Source organism: Daphnia carinata, chromosome 4, assembly GCF_022539665.2.
Source record: "Daphnia carinata strain CSIRO-1 chromosome 4, CSIRO_AGI_Dcar_HiC_V3, whole genome shotgun sequence".
NCBI classification, from domain to species: Eukaryota; Metazoa; Arthropoda; class Branchiopoda; order Diplostraca; family Daphniidae; genus Daphnia; species Daphnia carinata.
The window spans coordinates 204,857-225,888 of NC_081334.1; the positions used below are offsets into that span (position 1 = coordinate 204,857).

The 21,032-nt window shown below is 38.6% G+C and overlaps 2 protein-coding genes and 1 pseudogene across 2 annotated transcripts; 1 reads left to right on the forward strand and 2 right to left on the reverse strand.

Annotated features, from left to right (window-relative positions):
• Nucleotides 1-7,464: 7,464 nt before the first annotated feature.
• LOC130695356 (fibroin heavy chain-like) lies at nucleotides 7,465-11,280 on the reverse strand. Its single transcript, XM_057518476.1, has 3 exons — nucleotides 11,272-11,280; nucleotides 10,456-10,673; nucleotides 7,465-7,864 (listed from the first exon to the last, which is right to left on the reverse strand). Exons 1-3 carry the CDS (start codon nucleotides 11,278-11,280, stop codon nucleotides 7,465-7,467), a joined length of 627 nt encoding a protein of 208 aa, XP_057374459.1.
• A 388-nt stretch (nucleotides 11,281-11,668) lies between these two features.
• Nucleotides 11,669-13,900, forward strand: LOC130695355 (exonuclease 3'-5' domain-containing protein 2-like; annotated as a pseudogene).
• A 737-nt stretch (nucleotides 13,901-14,637) lies between these two features.
• On the reverse strand, nucleotides 14,638-15,590 carry LOC130695145 (ovoinhibitor-like). Its single transcript, XM_057518276.2, has 3 exons — nucleotides 15,523-15,590; nucleotides 15,351-15,423; nucleotides 14,638-15,287 (listed from the first exon to the last, which is right to left on the reverse strand). Exons 1-3 carry the CDS (start codon nucleotides 15,541-15,543, stop codon nucleotides 14,782-14,784), a joined length of 600 nt encoding a protein of 199 aa, XP_057374259.1. The 5' UTR covers nucleotides 15,544-15,590; the 3' UTR covers nucleotides 14,638-14,781.
• Between the last annotated feature and the right edge of the window lie 5,442 nt (nucleotides 15,591-21,032).

The window sequence follows — 21,032 nt, forward strand, 5'->3', positions numbered from 1 at the left end:
ATTTGGTATCGCATATCTTGAAATGTTGGTGAGTAGATCAGCTAACTGGTTCTTCGTCCCAACGTAATCAATTTTTATGACTCCGGCTTGGTATTGTTGTCGAACATAGTGATACTTGACGTCAATATGTTTCGGACGACGATGAAACTCAGGGTTGGACATTAGCTTGATAGCGCCTTGATTGTCTGATTTTAGAGTTGTCGGTTCAGTTTGTTCTGAGCCAATGTCGCTAAGCAGTCGGCGCATCCATGTCACCTCCTTTGTGGCCTTACACATCGCGATGTATTCAGCTTCAGTAGTTGAAAGTGAAACACACTGCTGTCGCCGGCTTGCCCAAGTAATAGGCCCTCCATTTAGCAAAAGGATATAGCCAGATGTGGATCTACGCGACACCGTGTCACCGGCATAATCAGAATCAGAATAGGCTAGAAGCGAATGAGGAGATCCAGTATTATGATATGAGATTCCGTAATTGGATGTTCCTTTTAAATAAGCTAGGATTCTTCGCACAGCTTTCCAGTGAGCAGGTTTAGGTTGACTACAGTGTTGTGCAACTTGTCCTACTGCGCATGCGATGTCCGGACGAGTACAAACCATCAAGTACATAATCGTCCCCACTGCTTCACGATAGACTGCAGAACCATGATTATGATTTGTGAATGAGTCGGCAGGAACAATCTTAGGGTTGCAGTCCGACATACCAAATCGCTTCAGAACGCGACCAACGTATTGTTCTTGAGACAAAGTTATGGTCCGATTTAACCGGTCTCGAGTGATCTTGATGCCAATAAAATAGTTTGCTTCTTCGGTTGTTATATCCAGTTGGTCACGTAGGAAACTGACGACCTCTGTGAGCTTATTCCTGGAAGAACCGCACAGAAGCCCATCATCAACCCACAAGGCCAAAATTAGACATCCATTTTCATCTTGACGAAAATACACACATGAATCAGCATTGCTGCGAGCGAATCCAAACTTTAGAAGAAGACTGGCAAACTTCAAGTTCCACGTTCTCGAAGCCTGTTTGAGTCCATAAAGACTTTTCATGAGTCTACACACAGTAGTACTTTGATCTGCTACAATACATCCTTGGGGCTGGTCCATGTAAATTTCCTCAGAAAGGTCACCATGCAGGAACGCTGTTTTTAGGCCAAGTTGAATGATTTCAAGGTCGAGTGTTGTTGCAGTTGCTAGTATTGTTCGCACTGACTCGTATCGGACGACAGGAGCATACGTCTCATCATAGTCGATCCCTTCCTTTTGAGAGTACCCTTTTGCAACTAACCGAGCTTTAAAACGAGTCGCCTTGCCTTCTCCATCGTACTTGATTTTGAACACCCATTTGTTTTTCACTGTGCGGCGTCCTTCGGGAAGCTTTTCAAGTCGACAAGTCCCATGCTGGTTTAGTGAATCAATTTCTTCCTGCATGGCTTGCTTCCACTCTTTTGATTGGTGACATGAAATGGCTTCAGCGTACGATTGGGGTTCTTCCATTTCATGAATGAGACGAGCAGGCACTGTCAAGCTTAGAAAATTAGGATCTTCAATCAGCCTTTATGGTTTCTTTCTGATTCTAGGTGATAGTTTGGGTGGTGTAAATCCATGGAATGGATCGGCAATATGCTCTTCGATTACAGGTTGTCGTTCGGTATTTTGAGCTTCATCACGATCGAGAGTTTCATTGATAGCATTAGAAATGGACTCGGAGGCACGTCCGATGGAAACTGATGCTCCCCCGGCCTCTCCATTTTTGCTTTCAATGTTACACTCAAAGTAGTTAGTGGATGAAGGGATTATTAAAATAGATTTTGGTTTTTCGAAAGATTCATCGAAGATGACGTCTCTGGAGATAATTATTTTTCTTGACACTGGATCCCATAGATGAAAAGCTTTTTGTGTCTCAGAGTAGCCGACAAACAGACATTTTAGCCCTTTTCGATCAAATTTGAAGCTTTCATCCTTGGGAATATGCATGTAGGCAACTGAACCAAAAATGCGAAGATGAGACAAATTTGGTTTTCGTCCATGCCACCCTTGATATGGAGTCATGTCTGCCATAGATTTACATAGTACACGATTTTGAAGGTAAACAGCACACGCTGTGGCTTCGGCCCACATTTCTACACCAAATTTTGATGAATGGAGCATACTTTTTGCCGATTCAATAATTGTGCGGTTGTATCGCTCTGACACACAGTTCTGTTCTGGTGTCTTGGGTGCACTTATCTCATGGCGAATGCCCTTCTCACTGAGCCAGGCATTGTATTCGTTTCCGATGTATTCTCCACCATTATCGCTGCGGAGTGTGACAACTGAATTTCCCGTTTGATTTGGAACCCCAGCAACATAGTTCTTCAAATGTTTAACACTTTGGATTTCCTTTTGGCAAATTTAACAACTCCATACCTCGTATAGTCGTCTTTGTAAGTGACGAAATACCGCGATCCGTTGAGAGATGGGGTTTGCATGGTCCGCAACATCACTGTGAACTAGTTATTGGCCAATTTTAGTGGCTCGATTGCGACCAAGGTTGGGAAAAGGTAGTCGATGGTGTTTTCCCATGATGCATCCTCACATATTGGTGGTCCATCACATATTGGTGGTACGCTGGAGTTCTTGTGGATGAGGAGACCGTTAGCCATATTCATGCTAGCCATTTTCTTGATCGTAACATGGCCAAGTCGTTCGTGCCACGTTTTCAGGGATTTATCACTTGCAACTAATGCATTATCATTGTCTGATAATTCTTGTGACGTGATATATATCTGATAAAGTTTCTTTCCGACTCTTTTGCCAACAGCTACTACTTTTTCCTTTTTCACTATATTGACTGAATCATTGTCAAAACATGCCTGGAATACACGGTCTGTTGCAGCTCCAATGGAGAAAAGAGTCGCTCCTAGACCTGGAACATACAAAACGTCTTGGATGATGCCATCGTTCCATACGTCATTAACTCTCGGTCGAATCTTGAGATCTCCAACACCAAGTACAGGGATTCATTTTCTTTTCCAACACCTTTAACATTCCTCACTCCATGTTGGACGGAACGAAATGTTGTAAACATAGATATTTGATCAGTCATGTGCTGGCTAGCGCCGGAGTCCGCATACCAGCTTCCTGTGCAGATGATTGATTCGGATGAATTGAATGCGTACTCATCATCAGAAAATTTTTGATCAGATTTGGTTTGTGTTGCAGACTTGCAGCTAATGCTGTTTCTTCAGTAGCATCACGTTTTCCTTGCAAGTATGCTTCTTTCCTCCAACAAACTTCTTCACGGTGAGATGATCGAAAGTTTCCTTTTCGACAAAAACCACATTGGCTCTTTTTGGATTCTTTGTATTCACTCTTTAAGTTTGCTTGATTCGTATGACTTGCTGGGGTTTGCTACCACTTTTTTTCTTTTTAACAGCAAAGAACGCTGCATCTGATGAATGGTTGACGTCAAGGCCAGACATTTTTGAAATATTTTCTTCGCCCTGACGACGAGATGTTAACAAAGCGAGTGTTTTCTTGGTCTCATCTATGTTATTCCATGCTGATAAGAATGGTCGATAACTTGGCGGAAGATTCATAGTAACTTTTGTTTTAACTTGACTTTCAGAAACAGCAGAACCTAGATCACTGACAAGCAAGTGTGCAAGTCATTAGAATTCTCTGACATTTTTCATCAAGAGATGACACAATAAAATTGCGGGCAGTTATATCACGTTGTTTCCAGCTCTTGATTGGGGCGTCTCTTGCGGTTACAGCTGCAGCGTTGGACTGATCATTGAGAAGTTGAATTGGGATTGGCTTTATATCTGCACCTTCCACAGTATCAATTAGCCCATGGTTCTCTAGGACCAGTGTCAATTGGAATTTCCAAAACTGAAATTGGTACCGTCGAATTTAGAAATGTGAGAGATTTCCTTTGCAGAAAACGTTCCGGTAGCCATCTTTGATGTACAACTCTTGGGTTATTTTTCACAGCTTTTTATCTGTATAAGCCGTCGTTAATCCTGGGCCCATAACCTGTGAATTAACTTCACAAAGTAGCCGAACTAGCGAGTAACGTTTTTCACTTTTATTCTAGATTGTAATCAGTCAGAACACGACCAAGAGCACACACTTGAGCTTACACTATTTTACGCACTGCAATCTTAACTGGAAGGGGAAAAGGGCAGAGAGCAACATTGCCGGTTAAATCAGAAGAGAAAAGTACATTCTGTTTGACACAATACAAAAAACAACATATGTTCTGATGTTTAAGCACGTAACAAACAAGTAATCAATTAATAATATTTCAGAATGAAAATATGCTCATAATTCACTTATATCAGACGACATTTTCAAAAGAGAGTGCTTCAGAAGATGGAAAAAGGAAAGGACTACATTCTTAACTGTGCAATTTCAAGACAAAACTAAGAAAACGAAGTCGTCCCTAGTACCTGGTGTGATGGTGGATAGTGTTCCCTGCCTTCCAAAAATCACCGATAATTGTCTGAGGGTATTGCAATTTTGAAAATGTCATGGAAACGCTATAATTGCAAAATTCTTTCAATTCACGGTAAGTTATGTTAGTATATGTACAATTGTTATGTACTAATAAATTTATTTTTTCAATAGATTCTTTTGAAAAAGCCATGAACAAAAAAGATGGGTCTGACACGTCAGAGTCAGCAAGGATATTTTTGAGCAATTCAAGGACAAATCTCAGATCAGAAGGATGTAGAAGAATACGAAATCAACAGAAAAAAGCCAAACAGCTCACACAATCCTCGTTACCGACTTCATCCATCTACTTTGACGAAAGACTTAGCAGTGAAGTTGATCCAATTGACATTAGTGATATGTCAATGAAAGATAGTCGGGATACAAACTTTTTCCTATCATCTGTCGATTCTGAGAATTCTGATTTTGGTACAGAAGAGAGTTGCTTGACTGAAACTATAAATGCTGGACCGTTTACTGAGCCATTAGCTGCAACAATAGTTTGTCGACCAATGTGTGGTAAAAAAACTTATTTTGTTTTTAAATTATGTCTAATTGGCCATTATCATGCTTAGAATCAATCGAAATGTTATCCCTTACAGGAACCATACAGCCAAGAACAAACGATTGTAGCCAAACCTCCCGTGGCCAAAATGGAAATGCATCGGGCATGATTGAGTCGCAACGATTAATGCTGTCGAGGGATTTAACTTCCCAAGAGACAACTAATCCTCATGTTAAACGAAAAACACCATTGTTGGGTAAGAATATTTCAAAAATACATTAACACATAAATGGATTTAGCTGTGGAATCTTACATCTTTATGTTTGCCTGAGAAACGATCGTCTTTTGAGAAACAAGTTCTAAAACCTTTGCAAGTAAGAAATATTGTTTGCATACCAAAAGTGTTTTATTTAATTCACTATGTTGTTTTGTAGACGAAAACGTTATTTACGAGTGATGGCAAGGGAATTGGCTGACAGTAAAGCAGAACAACGGGATTTGCGTTGGCTTTTGTTAAGTAAACAATCTTTGGAAAGCACTGAATAATCGCCATCCGGTCTTTCAAAAACATGTCAGCCTTGCTTTGAAAACGGCGGAAGACTTCCAACATTTCGAAGAAGAATTGTTGAAACCTGACGTCCAGTCGATAGGTTAAAGCAAAGTACAGCAAACAAATCGCGATGCTGTTTCACTTGTCCCTGTATATTTACTTGATCCTGTATAGGCTGTAAGGCCCCGCAATGAGTTGATGTACACTGCCAGATTCAAGAATATATTACTTGACATGTAATGATGTGGACTCCTTTTTCCATTTTAGGCCTCATGTTTTCCTCAAGGTTTTCACGTCATATTCATTTCTTATGACGTCTGTTAGATGTCTTTTACCATATTATGGATATATATCATTTTCTATGCACTTGGGCGTCATTTTCCATTCTTTTGGATGCCGTGATCCATAACTACGGAAGTCTTTCTGTATTCTATTGGATGTATTTATTGATTCCTGTAGACAACATTTTCTGTTTTTTTTCGACAGCTTTAACCATCCTTTAACACATCCTTATCTATTACTTTAGGTGTCTTTAACTATCTTGGAGAAGACTTAAAGACAACTATAAGGTATTTTTGGGAGTTTGCCTTTGTAAAACAACATCGTCATGAACGTCTTTCGTGCATCAAAGTGAAAACTTTAATTTGTCCACAGATTGTCTTGAAAGTTATCTTAAACATACTACTAGTCCCGGACATTAGGACGAATGGAAGGGGTCTTAAATATTACCTAAAGAGCTCCTCGGGATCTCCTCACTCGGGACGACCGGACATCCTCGGGATGTTTTAACGACAGCCCGGTGCTATGCGGGTAGTTTTGGTGCTTTTAATATTCTGTATTGTTCAAATAATTGAGCTAGCAGGTTCATTATTTGAGCTAAAAAAACAATTATTAAGACAGCCAAAGTATTATTGGCACCTTCAGCGGAAGCCAATCAATCAGCTGAAGTCATGTATGAAATCTACTGCGGAATGTTAGCCAGTTTGGTGGTACCAACAGGTAGAAAAGATAATTCATTCACGTTTTAAAAATATATTCAACTTAAGTATTTTAGTTTACGAATTCGAATTGATGTGTATTTTTTTTTGTTGCTTTTTTTTCGTTTCGCCCGTATGTATTGTAGACTACCAAAATCCCGAGCGAAACTGGCGAGTCCGGCGCTATGGTCGGAGAGGGTCACGAATTTGACTCTTGCATCCAATTGTTCAGCGGCTTCATGCAGGCCCAATTGGAAGCTATCTTAGAGGGAGTCATCATCCGACTTTCTGGTCATATGGACGACAACGAATACATGTCGTTCGGGATAAGCGACGCAGAAGGCCATACGAAAATGATTGGCGCCGATGTTGCCGTCGCCTATTTCAATAGCAAGGACAACAAGTTCTACGTCGAAGATTACATTTGAATACTAAACCACAGGTGTGTTAATCATATATCATTCATCAACCTTATCCTGTTTTATTTTTTCTAATATTCGTTTGTGATGGAAGTGCGATGGAACTAACTGCATGTGCCCCGAAAGCCGGTAGGAGGACGCAATGATGTTAGCATGCTTTACATCCAGAGGACAAACGGCGTCGCTACCGTTGCTTATCAGCGTTCGTTGGGCGCTCAGCAAGAAAAATTGGATCAAGTAATATTGACTATCGGTCGGGTAAATGTTATTGTCGCTATAGGGCCTCTCTATTCACGTTTTTATTGCAGGTCAACCAACTTGGAGTATCGCTTGGTACATTAATGATCTCCTAATTCCCGGAATCCATGTCGAAAAAAGGGTGAAACGTACACGTTCCTAGTTGAAGGAGGTATGAAACTACTGTTATGATGGCAATCGAATGATAACTATTAAACTAACTGTGCGATGTAGGTAATGACCCAACAAATTCGGCCCGCTGGCATCCGCTCTACATGCTGGTTGGTACCACCAAACTGGCTAACATTTCGCATGGGCAAGTGTGCATGTTTTTGTTGTTCCCATACTAAAAGTATTGCGGTTCTCCGTTGTTGTCATCCGACGATGAAAAGTCGACACCGTTGAATTACCATAACCCTGTTGTTGTTGGGTGGTACCAGACTGAGCTCCATAGTTTTGTCCAGCTCCGGCGTCTGCTGATACCTGAGAGCCATAGCCTTGTTGCTGTTGGGCAGCTCCATTTTGAGCACCATAACCCTGTCCATCTCCAGCGCTAGCAGATACTTGAGCACCATAATCTTGTTGCTGTTGAGCCGCGCCGGACTGAGCTCCGTATGCCTGTTTCTGCTGTTGCTGCCCAGCATGGCCACCATAACCCTGTCCCTCTAGCCACGGCAACCAAAGCAGCAAAAATAATGTACTGTTTGAAAAAAAAAAAAAACCAAAACAATTATGTATCTTAGTTGAATATTAAAAAACAAACGAGTAAAATACAGTGGAAGACTAAATTGAAAGTGATGTTACAATACAAGGCAGCTTTTCTGCACGTAGCTCAGTAAAACTTATCCTACCTTGTTCATCTTGTTGAGGAAAGCAAATGATATTTTCATCCGTTGCGAGCACTTCTTCATATACCCCCTCTCGCCCATTCGCTTGTAGGGGAGACCGGACCCATCTTGGACACTGTACCAAGTTGTACAGTGCCGTGTAAAATAAAGTTATCAAAATAAAAATATAATAATTACATGATATGTTCAAAATAGGTTTTTATGCATGGTGTAAAAATTTGATTCCCGTATCTGTATTATTTATTGAATATTTTAACAAAAATAAAAATATAAAAAAGTCTGTATTTTTCTTCGTTCTTAATCGATGATTTTTTAAAGTGTAATTCTATAGTTATACGTTAATAGATATTAGAGGTAAGTAGACCATAGTTTTCTTAATAATATTTCAAAAGAAAAATAATTTTCCTTATTCAACTTTCAACAGCATCATTTATTCTGCGAAAGTTGTTTTTTGGGGCCAATTTGTACAAACGGCAGGGGTGATGTTGGACACCAAATAGGCGTGCATGGGATGGGCCAAGTCTAAGCGCGAAAATTTAAAATTTTGAAATTTAAGGAAACATTTAGAATATAACATGACTAAGACAAATCAGAGAAAAAAACTTGAAAAATTTCTGTTACCAAATTATCGATTCTGTCTTGGCTCCACCTCCTCCTATGTCTTCCTTATCAGTAAAATGAAATTTTTCAGGTATAATAATAAAGTATTTTATTTCACGTCACATCCTATTAAAATTACATTTAAATTGTTCGCTAATTTAGTAGTTAATAGTATGAAAAAAATTAAAATTTTCATCCAACACAATCTACCTCTTTTGACCACGTCCAAAGTGGTACAGGTGTCCGTACAAAGTCACCCCGATTTCGTCGAAACTCACCGCAAAATAAAAACGGTAATAAATTCTAAACAAATTATATTACATCTCTGAAAAAAATTAAGGGGGTAGCGGATACGTTGTAGATTCAGTTTTAACAAATTTTATTTATTTCGCGTAAGTAGGGTGGTACATAATGGGGTAAAACCAAACCTGTCCAACATGGGTCCGGTCTCCCCTACACTACTTCAAATTTCAACTGGGCGGCAGTTACTTTCGCAAACGAAGCTTGCGTACACACAGGCATGAAAGCAATCAAATTTTCTTGTTTTTTTCTCATGCCATCTCGTTCAAAACACATTGGGCACCTGACGACCATGTGTGGCGCACAGCATATTGGGGGGGGGGGGCACAAATCGGGAGGATGTTGGTACCCTCTTCTTTCATCCTCCCGTTCCATATCGCCCTTTCACTTTCATCAAAACAAGGCTTCCATATATGACCTAGTATTACGGTCAATTTGCGGCAAAACGCATGGAGATCGGAAATCTACCGTGCAACAAAAGGAGTGGTGTAGATGTTCGTTGTACAGGTAAATTGCATCGGTCATTTAGCGTTCTTTTTTTGCAAATCTCATACGTTGCGGAGAGAAAGTCAGTGATTTCAGCAAATTGGGTTCTTCATGACACCAAAGAATCTGCTCACGTATTAACCTCATTTCAAATGGTTCCAACCTTTTCGCGAGAAGCTTTGCATCGAGAGTACTGATCAATCTCTCAGGCATCATTTCCATTCTTAAGGGTACCATCTTTAAATGGCCAAGACCTCTTTGTGCGTGAGAAAAGGTAAAAACGAGTGATGCATGCTCTCGTTAAAAATTGAAGTTATCGTGGGTTAACCGAGCAACAATGAATTTGTTTTCTGAAATATGCATTCTACTTTGTTTTCCTACCTCTGAGGTAATATTGGGTGCTTTATCTAACTTGATTCTAGACCTTTCATGAACGATATTTAGTAAGAAATACACCGAAATTGGAAGATGGACGTTGTTCACAATTTACCTTGAAGATAAAGATTTTTTATTCGATTATTGACTGTGTAAATAATTATTTGAAACGAATGCTATGAAAGCTTTCGCGGAGGCATTCGAAAACCCAATTTTGAATGATTCATGCAAAGTCATAACTACAATTAAACATAAAAATGAATAAACATTATTATCTTTTTCCTAAAATGTATTAGATTTATTTGAATCTCATCGCAAGCCAAACGGAAATAGTTATCATTATTTCAATACAAAAATCAATAATTTTTATAAGTTTGAATATGAAACATTCGGTTTATTGTTGGAAATCGGCTTGGCATTGCCATAGTTGCTGCCTCTATTCCCAAAGAATTGCTATTTCCGTAATTGCCGTTGCCGGTGGATGGTGCGGGATACTGGGCCTCACCTTCTTACTTGACATCAGTGACGTAACCGTTTTCATCAGCCCGGTAAAAAACAATTTGAGTGTGGCTATCGGGAAATGCAACGCGGTAGCATCCAGTCACAACTTCCGTTTCCGTTGCCGTTGCCGTTGCTGTTGTAAATATTCGTTGGCTTATGCCAAGTGCTGGATCAGTCTTACCCTTGCTGCTTCTGGGCACCTTCGTTTTGTGAACCGTAATTTTGTCCAGCTGCGGCTTGGGCACTATAGCCTTGTTGCTGTTGGGCAGCTCCATTCTGAGCGTCATAACCGTGTCCAGCTCCGGCGCTAGCAGAGGTTTGAGCACCGTAACCCTGTTGTTGTTGGGCTGCTCCAGACTGAGCTCTGTAGTTTTGTCCAGCTCCAGCGCCTGCCGAGACCTGGTTTATATTTTTTAGCTTTCAAAGTGTATACCCTTAAAAGTTACACCCTTCTATTGCACAAATTAACGTGTTTATAAATATTTATTGAGCTTTAGAGAATAAATATATGTTCCCCTATTTTAAGATTAATGTAAATAATATAGTTCATTTATTTGTTTTATCGATTTTTAGTTAATTGCTCATTTGAAAGCAACAAAATGGTTGAAAAGCAGCACTATTGATCAGTACTGAGGTTTCAGCTGATAACTACCTGTATAAAGGGGATGCCTATACACAAAGCAATTGGGGTGGGTGGAGTGGTGGTGCCATCCAGGCCTGCGCAGGTGTCACTGCATGATATAGTATCAGGTGATTGTCTACGGACATGCTGCTAGTATGCGAGCAACCTTCTGTAAAGATCCACTTTTACCCCTGTGGATTCTACATGTGATTCCTCCTCAACATACAGTTATTTGTTAAGAGTTCCTATTTTTCTACAGCAGAAAGATATAAAATATTTTAACTAGCATACCTTACGTGATAGAAATTGTTGTGTCAGAAAACGATAAAACCAGATTCTGGGGGGAATGGAAATATCTGAACATAGGCTATTTACTGCTAGCATGTTCGATGCTGACACCATTCTGACGGCGGCTCCAGAAATCTCCAATTTTGTCCGCAAGTAGTCTCTGCAAATCTATCCACGAATTTTGTTTTTAAAGTATAGCTCACGAAACTTGATTTGCAAAGGATGATTCCTGTAGAGGAATGCCACCAAAGATCCAAATCCTATCGGTAGAATCCCATAATATCATTCTGCTACTGTTTATCCATTGATGGTGTCCGGCCACTTGTAATCTGACTAGTTCACTATATTTGTCGATGTTGTGTTGCCTATTATCACCATCATTTCAGCAGTCTATGATTATTGATTATTTTGGAAAAAAAAACATCGGAAAATTTGGGATGCAATTTCCACGTGGACTCCTGTAGTTTTTGCTCCGAATTAGGGTATGGCTTGTTGTGGTCGTATAGCTTTCAGCAAAGTCGCTAATGTAACCTTTCTTGGTAAAATTCTTATTGTTTGTGCCATCAATGCCAGATGGCTACCTATGTTAGTCACCTTGCTTGCCTCTAGCATGTCACCGGTTTTCCGGCAGTTGCTTTTTTGTCGTGGATCAACGTTGTAAGTTATTTATCTGTTGCCTGGTGGTGCTGTGATATAGCTTTTATGAAGTGTAAAGGACAATTAGGTATTTAAAATGAAAGCCTATGTGCCCCTTGCCTGCTTTATTTAGTTAAGGAATCAGAATAGTGATTTATTTATCTAGAAATGACCGCAACACAAAAATTGGTTTTCTGGCAATGTGTAAGACATGATGGTAGCAGTTTGAAAACAATTTATTTCTTGTCAATTCACAGATTTTTTATTCCTAAGCTAAGAAAAACAAAAACAAGCTGAATTTGTGTAAGAAATAATATTTTGGCACGTTATGAAGGCTATAGATCTATTGCCTATTAATATGCTGCAAGTTAAACATTCTAAATTGCATAAACACAACTAAACGTTACCATTTCATTTTGTTTGTGAAGACCGTGTGTTAAATTGAATTTTCATTTCCCATTGAAAATTCATTTTTCATTTCCCTGCTAAAATCTAGTCTTTTTCGTACGCAGTGTAACAAATACATCTGCGGCAAAAGCTAAAGCATTTACGGTTGACATAAACCTCAAGCGACGCATTGATAAATGTTTCAGTTCTGTTAGAAGTCATAGATACCAGACTACTTTTGGGGCTATCCTCTATACGGTTTTGCACTTGCATCATATGTAAAATTTTACATTCGGCTTCATGTTAAGTCTTCATTTCCTTGTCTCTGCTTGTCCCTTATTTGCAGTTTATTTATTATACATGTTTAATTAGGGATCTGTGCCCTTGTGAGGGTGTCGTGCCTTCCAACACTTCCTGAAACTCTCAAAGTAATTTTTTTTTCATTACACTCCATAAATTGTTGTTTGCTGCAATCAATCAGCATTTTAACAATTTTAGGATATCCTGTCCAATCCTAAAATCTTGAAAGTGGGAGTTGTCCCCTGGGAAGATGCATCTAAATTGAAAAAAAGATTTTGGGATACAGTTTTGTGGAGGATTCGACGTGCACCATTTGATTTTAAGACATCCAAAGAGGGTGTCGCTGTCAACCAAATCTGGTCTTTCAGGTGACTATCCCCCACATTGTTCCATGGGTTTTAAAACCAAAAACTTTAATTGAAAAAATCAGGCTTATCGAAACAGCTATTAGACAAACCGTTGAGCAAACATTATTCAGTAAGATGTAGTGATTGGGAAGCCGAAAATCTATCCGAAGTGCAAGTAAAATACATAGCGCAAGAGACCTTAGCTTCAGTGGCCATTTGTTTGAAGCTAACAGCCGAAAGAAAACTGTCTAATCTGAGCTACAGATTTTGGGCAATAAACAACATGTATGAATTGTATACATTATGGACTGTCACGTGTGCGGTACCGGATACAAAACTTCGAATGCCATCGAACCATAAATTTATGGGGATCAGTAACTCCAAAGTGAAGAAATTTACTGCAATGAAGCCAAATAAGTATTATTTTTACAAAATTTAAATAGTGGTTTAAAGTACAGCATAAATGACGAATTTAAAACAGTTCCAGAGCCGATGCAGCTAGAAAGACCGCTACGACCGCTCTCTGCGATAATTGCATTTTACAAGCCCCTGACGGGCAACAGCTTTGCACTTGTGACTACAAGAAAGCAATGTGGTAAAACGAAAAACATTCATAGTGCGTTAAAAATGTAAACAAAATGTTTCAATAATTATACACTGCTTGTAGGTACTTTGCAAAAGGTCGAGGTGAAGTGGTTTGCGAGAACCCAATGACAGTTCGTTTGAATTTTGAACCGTATGGACGACAATCGTCAGAATACGATCGATATTATCTTACGAACAAAGTTAACAAGTGTGTTGCGTGTGGTCAATCGGAATTGTTTCTTAGGAAAAATATCGTTCCTCATGAATATCGAAAACATTTTCCCAACCACTTGAAGCTATTGAATTATTTCACATCAAACGTTTTTTTTTCTGTTTATGAATTCCTTTTTCAGTAGGGCCATGAAAGTCCCGATATGTTGTTGCTTTGCATCGAGTGCTACACGGTTTGCTACAGCCATGGATATAAAATTAAATTTACTTGCCTACAAGTTCCCAGTTAGATTTTACGTAATTTTTCAAGTTCCTGTAGCTACCAACTACAAATTTTGTGTTCTCAAGATTTCGTGCTGGCTTTAATAATATAAGCAGGTACTGAGTGTTTGCAAAGCGTGCTTGTTATTAAAACAGTGTTTCAACTTGTGTTGGAAGTTATTTTCATCAAATAGTAAAAAAAAAAAAAAAGTTATGAAAATGGAAACTCAAGTCGCATTCTGTTCCTTTGCCTGTGTTCATTGGGAACTTTTCGTCTTCGGTAACGTTGTCTCGTAAACGGGTCGAATGATTTTTTGCGTCACTGAAAACAACGTAGATATACATTTGCACACATCTGGCGCTTTTAATTTACTTCAATGCGTCATGGAGAAAACATGACTTGAAATTGCATACTGCGTCATTCCATGATTTTGCTACGTTCTAGGACCTCATTTAGGTAAATGGGATTTTTTTGTTTAGTGAACTTAAAAAATACATTGCAAGAGAAAATTTGATGCTGCCCGGAACACGTAACCTTTTATTTATCCAGCCATTCCTCTTTCGACATTTGCATTGAAAATGTTACTGTTCATTGATATATTATACATTTTTCCTATTGGTTTTTAAATTTGTTTTTTTTTTCAACATAATAGTAAATCATTTTCACGCAAACTCCGTACCAAGAAGCTGAAAAATATAAACAGGGTAGCAACATGAACTGATTTGTAGCAGTTTATTTTGATTTGCAAAATTTTGAAATAAGATATAGGGAGTCAATACATTCCTTTATTTAGACTATGGAAATATACTTGAAAATATTTTTCTCACATTGCATTTTGTCAATTATTTTTTAAAATATGGGTCACAGTAAATCACTTGTTAGCTGGTGCTCGCTGGTTGCCCCCATTTATTAGCATGCGCCGTTGCGAGCAACAGTTACAGACGACTTGATCGTTCCACATTTAGTGATTTCGTTTTGGAAACAAGCCATGTTAGAGTAAGTATTGCCATCAGTCCCGCAAACTGGGGCATAATTCTGGGCACAAGCACATATTTTTTCTGACGGCTTGTTCACTTGCTTGCATTCTCCATCGTAGGCCTTCTTAATCGTTGAATCGAGAACAGTCCCGCATTTGGTAATTTCAACTTCCATGCAGTTCTCATTGTCGTAGGTTTTCCCGTCCGTTCCGCAAACAGGGGCGTGCAAAAATGTACACCCGCATTCAGCAGCTCCTCTTCTTCCTCTTTCCTTCGCCTGTTTGCATTCACCGTCATAAGCTATGCCAAGGTCAACGGCAGTATTTTGTTTTGTTTGGCAATGGAGGGCACACGCATTACTGTAAGTATTCCCGTCCGTACCGCACACTGGATCATACTGTGCCGTGCAGAAGCATCCGTCTCGCTGATCAATCGAAGCTGCATAGTTATAACATTATGAGTTTTATTAATGGAATTTTTATTTTCCTGAATAAATCGTACCTCCGAAAACACTAGGCTGATTGCTGGTTAGAACGATGAAGGCGATCAAGACCAAAGCCGGGCTGAAAATGTTCTATGAGCAAAAATACAATACTGCGTGTATTATAGTTAGAAATAAAAATTCGTTTGCGATGTTTTGGTACTTGAGAGTTTGCGCACAAAGAGTATGTACCAGTGGGACGACTTGACGCATTTTCAAGTTTTAAAGTTGAAATAACAGGAGTGGCAAGGAAGACAGGAATTTACAATCTGAAAAGGCCATGTGGCAACAGATACCTTTATATATAGCCGTCCCAAAATGGCGATGCCATGGCGTTCGTGCTCGTTGAATAACAAACGCCCAGCGCCCCAAGGAAAAGTTTCCAACAAACCCAAGAATGGAAAATCCACGTTTTATTATTGTAATCACCCGAAAATGAATACAGTTTCTGTTACTTATTTTCAGCATTGGCAATTCGGGGAAACAATGTGAGATGGGCCCCATTGCCCAACTTTTCGTTCACGAACTAGTTGTAACGTCCACTGCCAACGAGGGGTGGTGCGTAGTGAATCTCAACATTATGCATTACTCAGGCTGGTCGCGAGGCAATATGTACTACTTAGTACATAATCGCGCCTACAGTTTTCTATATGGAGAAAGTGTGTGTTGTCGCCACTAGGGCTTTGATTGGTTGCTTTAGTGGTTAAACCGCTCAAGTAAAACCAGTTAAACAATAATGCGTGTAGCGCATGTCATTTAAATTTTTTTGAAGCGAATAATATGAATTCGGTTGATGTAAATTTTTCCAATGAGGTAATATGTATAACATAAATACTAATATATGTGTTACAATTATATATAGATATTTATATATATTACTATTATATATATACGATACTATTATATATATACAATACTGTAATATATACTGTATTATATATATGTTGTACTTATATAATGAATATGTACAATTGGTGTGATAATTGAAATAAAAGAATATAAGAAAAACAATTTTTTAATTATTTGTCAGCTAAATTAATTACAATAATTAGTTCATTAATTACAGTAAATAGCCCTTGGTAAGGGCTATCTATTTCTGGGTAATTGTTATCAACATTTTCAAAGGGAAAAAATCTCAAAGGCAAAATGTGTTTTTGTTGTTTTTCGATCTAAGATTCTAATGGACGCAACTGATGAAAACAAAAAAATAGATGTTACGCTTAAACTTTTTCCTTTTCTGAAAATTTAACACAAATTTCATAGAATTAGATAGCTCTTGATAAGAGCTATCGATTGATGCAAAATTTGTCAATTTTGACTGTTTATTTTCCTCATAAATAATTATTAAAGGATTTCATGATTTTAGAAAGGGGAGGGGGTGTGTGAAAAAGACGAAATTTTGCATTAATTGTTTGATGCTTAATCTTCGTCAAAACAGGAAATCATTGTAATATTTTTGTTGCTGGTGATTCCAGGAACAAGTTGTTATAAACGATTACTTTTAAGATGCTACATTTTAACCTCAAAAATTGCGTTTGAAGAATGGTTTTTGATAAACCATTATGGCGGCCATTTTTTTACCGAACCAAGTTAAAATTTTAAAGTGTAAACAAGTGTAAAAAATTGTAATTATAAGTACATATTTACATTTCATTTGTGTCTAGAGAATTTCAATATCCGTCTTTGACAGAAAATCTTAAAAATTAATTAAGATAAGCTAAACAAATTTATTTCATGGGTTCTCATTTAATTTACAATTTTAGGAGTCTTTTTCCAAATTTTCGCGTGGAAAACTACGTTTTATCGCGACTTGCGCATGGAAAAACTCCAAGCAGACAATATTCCAAAAAAACAATTGACTAACGCCCTGCGCTTCTATCATTTAGCCCATAAGAAAAAGTGCATCTGCAACTATGTACAGTATATTGCAGAAAAATGTGGCGGTCTTCCCTATCCTTTGTTTGCCAAACCTGACACATTTCACTGCAACCTCCTGTACTACTTAGTACATATGTAGTGAGACCATGTTGGTATTACTACTACTTAAAAGGGAAGCCTTCAACGTAAACTTGTGCACAACAAAATGCATTTTTCAGTGATACAGCCTGGTGATTACTTTTAAACGTGGTGCGCCGATGAACAAGAACAGAATTATGAATTATGCTGTACGAAATACTGTATATACACAATGTATATTTTTAATAGAGTGGCCAGGGAGTGGAGACAAACTAGACACTCCTTTGGCATCGGTTGGTTGCAGTTGGATCTTCGTCGTCTCTATTGAATCCCCAAATAACATTTTGTCTGATCCGACTTCGTTTTTTCCTAAAACCTGGGATCGCATGACAATGAAAACTGGTTTTGGAGGTCGATGCGTACTCCGAGATTTCAACGTTTCAGACACTAAATTCAGCCCAAGGCTATAACTCTTATGCCAACATGATAAAAGTGAAAAACATCTACATATGCAAAACCGAATGAAGGTACATCGCCTCGTGTTATCTTCTAAGTTGGGCGCAGTGTGAAAAAAGTCGGACGAACGTTTACGCCTTCCAGACGCGCTATGATCGATTAACGTCCAAAAGCCCGCAGATTTTCCAAAGTAAACAAACCACACAGTGTGTCTAGCGTGGAAGAAGGCGAATGGAAACTTTAAAAATGAATGCACGTTTGCTACGCATTACGGAAAGTTAGTAACATGCTGCTCATGTTTCAAAATAAGAATTGCCGTTTATTTTGTTTACGACACCATTTCTCCGCCAAGATTTTACGAGAAAATTGAGCAAATTTATTGAAGTCCATATAGGATGATTAGTTGTGGAGATGGCATCTGTATTTGTGTAGGTATCATTCAAGAAGTTCCAATGATATACCCATATTGTCTTAATTCTTCCTGGTCTATGAAAACAAACGTTTATATGAACAGTTTTTGACAACTTGCCAAAAGGCCCTTGGGCGTTGAATGCAAGCAGCTTGCGATAGTTGAGTGACGCCAAGAGTGAATACGAAATGACGTCTTGAACAAAAGAAACAGACCTCTTTCACATTTAACCCGCTATGTATTTGCCTCGCATAGTAACAAGAATATCGGAATTTCATTAAATTAGAAACTTAATCTTCTTTCGAGTAGACTACACGCCCCAGAGTGCTTGTCTTCGTTTTAAAGCACTTCTTTTGGTGTCTTTTTTTTATGCCAAAGGAACAGGTTCCGAATATCTTTTACGGTCATGTTTCTTTTTCGCCGCGTTTCGTAATTAGAGTTACGTGAAGCCAAAGCGTAGTACAGCATCGTTGCATTTCATCCAGTTTCGTTTAGCTTACTTGGAGATATAACACCCTTTTTTTAAATTTACGTTTCTTCAATTAGAAGACCAAAAGATTTAAACATTTACGTTGCCATTTACGGCAGAGAAAAAAAAATCCTGTGATCTTCAAGTTTCGACTGCTGTTTTGTATTCGCCGCCGTTAACCTTCGTAACAGATGATTGCGTTTCCGCACAAACCCTTTGTCTTGAGATCCAACATGCATTCGTTAGACTACGTTTTCCCGTCTGTTCCTCAAACTGGCTGAAAGCGTTTGTTGCAGTTACAGATAGGGTATTGATTCCGTGACACTGGTATAACAAAATAATGAGATGTTATCAGATATTTATTTTTAAAATCATATAATGGAGAAAAATAAAAACAATAAAAATAATGTAATAGAGAACACCTACTTCCTTGAACGTCTGACTGGTTGCCCAGAAGCGTAAACGAAATAAGGACGATGAAAAATACAGTTGTACTTAAGTGTTTCTATATTTTTTTAAATCCCACTTTCAAATTCAGCAGAATCCCAGTTTATTAAACTTCTACGTGAAAACATTTTCACACTTCAGAGTAAAAATAAACCATTTTTATTAAACGGTGGCTTAGGTTGGGCTGTCGTTATAGCTGCTGTGAAAAAAGGGAAAACGGTTCTTGTTTTGGAAACTTGACGAGTTGGATTGACCGTCGCACAAATAACTGATAACTGAGCCCAGTTACTATCCAAGTGGCTTTGACGCACTAGGTACTTTTACCCTTACCTCCCACATTCTATGTGTTAAGCAGTAGTCAATGGGAGATTTTAAAGGCCCAACGCTAGCGGGCTCCATTTTGGTTGGCGAAGGCTTATAAGGACTTTTCTTATGGCAGCAAACAACAACCAGTGACTCCAGGTTATTCACGTCGGTCATTGCAATCGCATTGATAACATTCACTGCGGCGCAATTAACACGTACAAGAAAGTGTCAAGGACAAGTGCATTTGGTTTCTCAGGAGCGTGAAAGCAACAGGTGAATCTATATAATGGCCACACCCTATTGTTTAAGAACGACCTCAACATTTTAAGTTGAAAATATTTACAAAATAGGCTACAAATTGCCTGAAGTTTGAGGTTAAAGATATTGAATGCAACACCTGGTACGTCTCACGATGAATCGTAAAATTAGAGGCTACATCAAAGTCTCAATTGAGTTCCGCCTCATAAAGGTTCAACATACAAAATACGTTCTGCACTACTGTGGAATCTGGACAGCGAAGAAACCCATGGCCATGGGATAGCACAAATTATCTGACATGTGAAAACGGAATAAGAACGAGAGCCAAAATAGCTTAGCTTTCCACGCCATGAAAAATGAAAATTGAACTCCTATGGCAAACTGATGCCAATTAATTCTACAGAGCAGGGCTCATCACACAAAGCTAGTCTATATAAAGCCAAAGGAAACTGACTATAATGAAGTATCATGCTGATCAGAGCAAAACATTTTCACCTGGTTTTCCATTGAAAATTTTTTTTTTAGTTCAAAGAAAATAAATGTCTCATTTTTTTTAAGGGCAGTTAATTGTTTGTTAGTGTACAGATATCTGCAATTTTTTCATGTTAGAAGCAATATGTAAGGTTTGAAAACAAGGGGTTGAAATATGAAAAAACTGCCTCCACCCTGGCGTCTCTACCACAGCGATAACCAAAGACGCGAAGGTTTAGGATTACCTGGTCTTGGTACGTTTCATTCGAATAAGAAAACCTATTATCGTCCTTCTGGGGTGAAACCGGAATTTTATGAACCGAGAGTTGCTTGGGATCATCGACAGAGACAGCTTGATTTCAGCATCACTTCTAGTCAACTTGCGTGTACACGAGACTCGAGTCAGTTGTCAATCCCTCGATGTTATACAATCCGCTTTCGGCATTTTTTTATTTCTGTAGATCGAGGCATGACGTTGCATACCACCAATCGACGTCAGCTTACTCAATCGTTATTTGATACAATTTTTCCCAGTTATGATTGCATTGGTATTCGTTTATTTAATGTTTTACCGGAAAATTTCCATTTAATGTTGTTGGGTATGATTTGGTAGTCACCAGCTCGTCTGTGGTTGCTAAACAATGACAATGAAACCCCGCTGTTAACCGAAAGTAAATGTTTGCTATTTTGCTAAAAATGTGGCCAAAATGAATAGGCTGTAATGCATTTTAGAATCAAATTTTATAGGAAATGTAGCCTAACTTGGGAGTTCTAACTGAGATTCTTTATCGTTGCTCCAATTGACTCACCCTAGAAACCAATTGCGTCAAGATGAAAATGTCGATTAGACCTACCACCATAATAATTTCGGTTGCACAGTGTCATCGCTTTTTGTAGATTTAGTGTCGGTTGACGGAGAGAACCACAGTG